The sequence below is a fragment of the Alexandromys fortis genome, unplaced genomic scaffold (genome assembly GCF_014885135.2).
Source record: "Alexandromys fortis isolate MF-2015 unplaced genomic scaffold, M_Fortis_MF-2015_v1.1 scaffold_228, whole genome shotgun sequence".
Classification (NCBI taxonomy): domain Eukaryota; kingdom Metazoa; phylum Chordata; class Mammalia; order Rodentia; family Cricetidae; genus Alexandromys; species Alexandromys fortis.
The window spans coordinates 156,119-160,491 of record NW_026068115.1 but is presented as its reverse complement, the minus strand read 5'-3'; the positions used below and the strand labels follow the sequence as shown (position 1 = coordinate 160,491).

Sequence of the window (4,373 nt, the reverse complement as noted above, 5' to 3'; positions counted from 1 at the left end):
ATAGCAGCATTGTTTTTCATAGCCAGAACCTGGAAACAACCTAAATGCCCCTCAATTGAAGAATGGATTTAAAAAAAAAAGTGGTACATTTACACAATGGAGTACTATACAGCAGAAAAAAAAATAATGGCATCTTGAATTTTTTTAGGCAAATGGATGGAGCTAGAAAACATCGTTTTGAGTGAGGTAACCCAGATACAGAAAGACAATTATCACATGTACTCACTCATAAGTAGTTTTTTAACATAAAGCAAACAAAACTAGTTCACAAAGCACAATCCCAGAGAACAACAATGAAGACCCTAAGAGAGACATATATAGATCTAATCTACATGGGAAGTAGAAAAAGACAAGATCTCCTGAGTAAATTGGGAGAATGGGGACCTTTTGGGAGTGTTGTAGGGGAGGATAGAGGCAGGGAGGGGAGTAGAGAAAAAATAAAAAATCAATAAAAAAAAGAAAAAATCCTTAAATAAAAACTAACTCATTAAGTATATACAAAAGTCTTCAACACCACTGAGAAGTATATCTATGAGTTCTCTGTTCTTCCCATGTTAGTCTTTTCCCTATTAAGTCCAAGTTGTGCACTGGATAAGACAAACTTAGTCTCTCAAGCTTTACCTTTAGTCCAGTCTTCTCATCATCACTTCCGTTATTTGTAGATGGTGTCTCATCTCCTTGCCTGGAAACCAAGACAAAATCTTCACTATTAAGAGTAGATACTGAGTCTGAGGAGACACTGATTTTTCCAACAGAAGCCTTGTCATCCATAACTCAAGAATGAGGCTCAACTCATAAATGGTTATATATTTTTAAATGCCTGAAAAACAAAAACCATAAAGATTCATATAAAATATATGTCACATAATCAATTATGCTCTATTGTTTTAAAAAATGGTCAAACTAAAAATAAAACTTTTTTTGAAAGCTTGTAAAATATTTTTCCAGGACACCTGCTACTTGTAATTTATGCTTTCATTCTGCTAAGGCATTCTGTGCTATTCTGGGTCAAAATAGTTCAGATTACAAATAAACAAAACACTCTCTTTATAGTAACCCCACCTACCTACATGGCTGCCTTTGGCACATACTGCACCTCTGGTCTTGGTTTCCAAAAGCAAAGGGGAATTTAACAGTACTCTTGCTTTTAATTTTTAATACTTTACACATAAATAAAGTTAAAACACCTGGTTATTGTGAAAGTATAATAACTATATTTCCCTATGATCATCAATAGTAAAATTTAAAATATATGATAGTTATAGTAAACAAAATCTCATATTAATACACAAAAGAGATAAATTCAACGCAGGGAAACAGAAATTCTACATCTTGGAAATATCTTCCAGTAAAAACTCAATCTTCTCCTACACTCTACAAGGCCAGCCTGGTCTACAGAGTGAGCGAGTTCCAGGACAGTCAGGGCTGCACAGAGAAACCCTATCTAGAAAATAAAACAAAAACAGAACTAAAAACCACAACAAAAACAACTATAGCACTATGTTCACTGCATCAATAAAGCTAAGTGTTTAATCTTTCCAACTCAAAGATTAGTTGGCTTAGGCTTAATTTTTTTTAAGATCAGTATTTTATGTGTGCACTGACTTTTTCTTGAATATGTATGTATATCACATGGACGCAGTACCCAACGAGGCACGAGAGGGCTTCAGATCCCATGGAACTAGAGTTAATAATGATTTTGAGCCACAGTGTGGGTGCAGGGAATTGAATCCAGGCCCTCTTCTGTAAGAGCAGTAAGTACTCTTAACCACTGAGGCACTTCTCCATCCCCTGTGCTTTGGATTTTTAACTAAACATATACTTATTGAACATACATAATATGCCAAATACTATTTTCTCATCTAAGTCTCAACTAAAACACTTATCAAGAGTTGCACCATTCAGCTGGGCAGTAGTGGTTCACACCTTTAATCCCAGCACTTGGGAGGCAGGTGGATTTCAGTGAGTTCAAGGCCAGCCTAGTCTACAAAGAGAGTGCCAGGCAGCCAGGGCTGTTACACAGAGAAACCCTGTCTCAGAAAAAAAGAGTTGCACCATTCCTAAGTATTAAACAAAATAATAAAAACAAAAAACTACAAATCAGAAATCATCAATAATATTAAACATAAACAAACAGCAACTCCAAAAGAAGGAAAAAAAATCACTTAAGCTAATGACACAGATAAGGATAGATTCTATTCTGGACTTTCTGTTGCCTTTTATTTAATTTTCTTCTGCTTTAAGATTATGGTGTCAGGGGCTAGAGAGATGGCTCAGTGGTTAAGGGTCACTGGCTGTTCTACCAGCGGACTCAGGTTCAACTCCTAGCACCCACCTGGCAGCTCACAACTGTCTGTAACTCCAGTTCTACAGGGACCAAAAACCCATGGCAAAACACTAATGCACATAAAATAAAAGAACTGGAAAAAAAAAATCAATTACAGAGTCAGGCACAGTGGTACATGTATTTATTCTCAACACTATACAGAGGTAGAAGCAGGCAGATCTTTGTGTATTCCAGGACAGCCTAGTCTACGTTGCTGAGTTTTAAGCCAGCCAGAGCTACATTGGTAGATCCTGTCTCAAGAAAATTAACAAATAAAGATTATCTAGCTAGAGACTATGTTTTACAAGACCAAATATAAATGCATAGTAGGGAGGGATATAGCAGTGCTCACTTATAATTCTACCACTCAGGATACTAAGACAGGAGGACTGCTCTAAGTTTGAGGCCAGCCTTGGGTACTCAGTAAGTCCCTGTTTCAAAATTGATGAAATAGGGGCTAGAAACATGGCTCAGAAGTTAGAACACTTTTGGTTCCTGTAAAGGACCCAGGTTCTCTTCCCAGCATGAAGATAACCATGCTCATAACCATCTGTATGTCTGGTTCCAGGAGACGCATGTCTTCTGGACTCTGTGGGTACCAGGCACACATGCAGTGCACACACATAATACATGCACGTAAAATGCCCATAAACATTGAAGTTTTAAAATTTTAAATGAATACATAGTACCAGATTGAAAAATACTTTAAAATCATCTTCGGAAAATCCAAAGAAAAATGTTTTCATTCATCCACTGAATGAATACACATTGAACATTAGATAAAGTAAAAGTAATGTTAGTAAAACAAATCAAAGTCTTAGCAGAGAGTCAATTTTTTTAAAGCTTTGTTTATTTTATGTATGTGGTAATACTCTATCTGCATGTACACCTGCATGCCAAGAGGTCATCGGATCCCATTACAGATGATTGTGAGCCATTCTGTGGTTGCTGGGATTTGAACTCAAGGTCTCTGGAAGAACTGCCAATGTTGTTAACTATTGAGTCATCTTTACAGCCCCTGTAGAGACGCAAATTTATAAAGGCCAAATATGCTGATTTAGGGTATCAAACTAAGAAACCTGTTGGAAAAGCACTAACTTAGAATTTTGCTAAGGATACAGACTCCAACACCTTCAGGCTTGGACTTAGTAACAGTGGCCTCCTGTCATCTGTATAGAATCAGCTGTTTAGTTTACCCCTTCTACTTTCAGGAGTCTTTTCAGTCCAACTGATCATTTTCACTTGAGTCAAAGGAATTGCTTCCTTTGCTGATGTTCCCACTGCAGTTAAAATTTGATTTTTTTTTAAAACAGTATGTTGTTTGATAATATCATGATGAATGTGTCTTAATTTAATCTTCACATTGCTATTTTATAAAATAAAATTGTGAATGAGATGGTTTGACTTGGTCAAGGTACATAACTAATAGAAATCAAGACCAAAATTGTACTGCTATTGTGAGTCCCAAAGCAGAGCTCTATTAATGCCTGTGTATTAGCTAATGTCTCAATGCTGAGAAGTCTCTTTTAGAGCTTGTATTTTAAGTCAGTTTTTCATGCCGAGTAAGTCTTGGTTCTATTTTAAATCGAAGTCAATAGTGCAACACCAGCAGAAGGCCTGGGAAAACTCTCTAGCATATGACCCCAGAGTCTAACAACTTTTACCAATACTCTGAAGTCAGAAAGATTTGATGGGCTCAAATCCCACCTGTTCCTTTGAGGAGGTGATAAAAACACACTTAAGATAATTTACTGTGTTGTTTGCTTTTTTTAAAAAAAAAAAAGCTGGAACTAACTGAATCACTCAGCAGGAACAAAGCTTACCAAACACTACACTCTGAATCACTCAGCAGGAACGAAGCTTACCAAACACTACACTCTGAAGACTTCTTTCCATTCTCCATGGACAGACTGTAGGAGCCTTTCCAGCCTTGGCCACGAGCAGCATCACAGAAATCGATAACTTCTTCTGGTAATACTCAGAGACGTATAGCCTCGTGTTAAGACACTAAGGACTAATTTTGTTTTGTTTTAAAATTCTATTTTTA

At 36.6% G+C, this 4,373-nt stretch overlaps 1 protein-coding gene across 1 annotated transcript in view; it reads right to left on the bottom strand.

The window, feature by feature from the left end:
* Positions 1 to 4,332, bottom strand: part of Rabgap1 (RAB GTPase activating protein 1) — a 142,805-nt gene extending 138,473 nt beyond the window's left edge. The window contains exons 1-2 of the mRNA XM_050124880.1: positions 4,192 to 4,332; positions 622 to 820 (exon numbers count right to left, since the gene is read on the bottom strand). Coding sequence (XP_049980837.1) covers positions 622 to 771 — 150 coding nt within the window. The 5' untranslated portion in view covers positions 772 to 820; positions 4,192 to 4,332. The remainder of the gene's footprint in view (positions 1 to 621; positions 821 to 4,191) is intronic.
* Between the last annotated feature and the right edge of the window lie 41 nt (positions 4,333 to 4,373).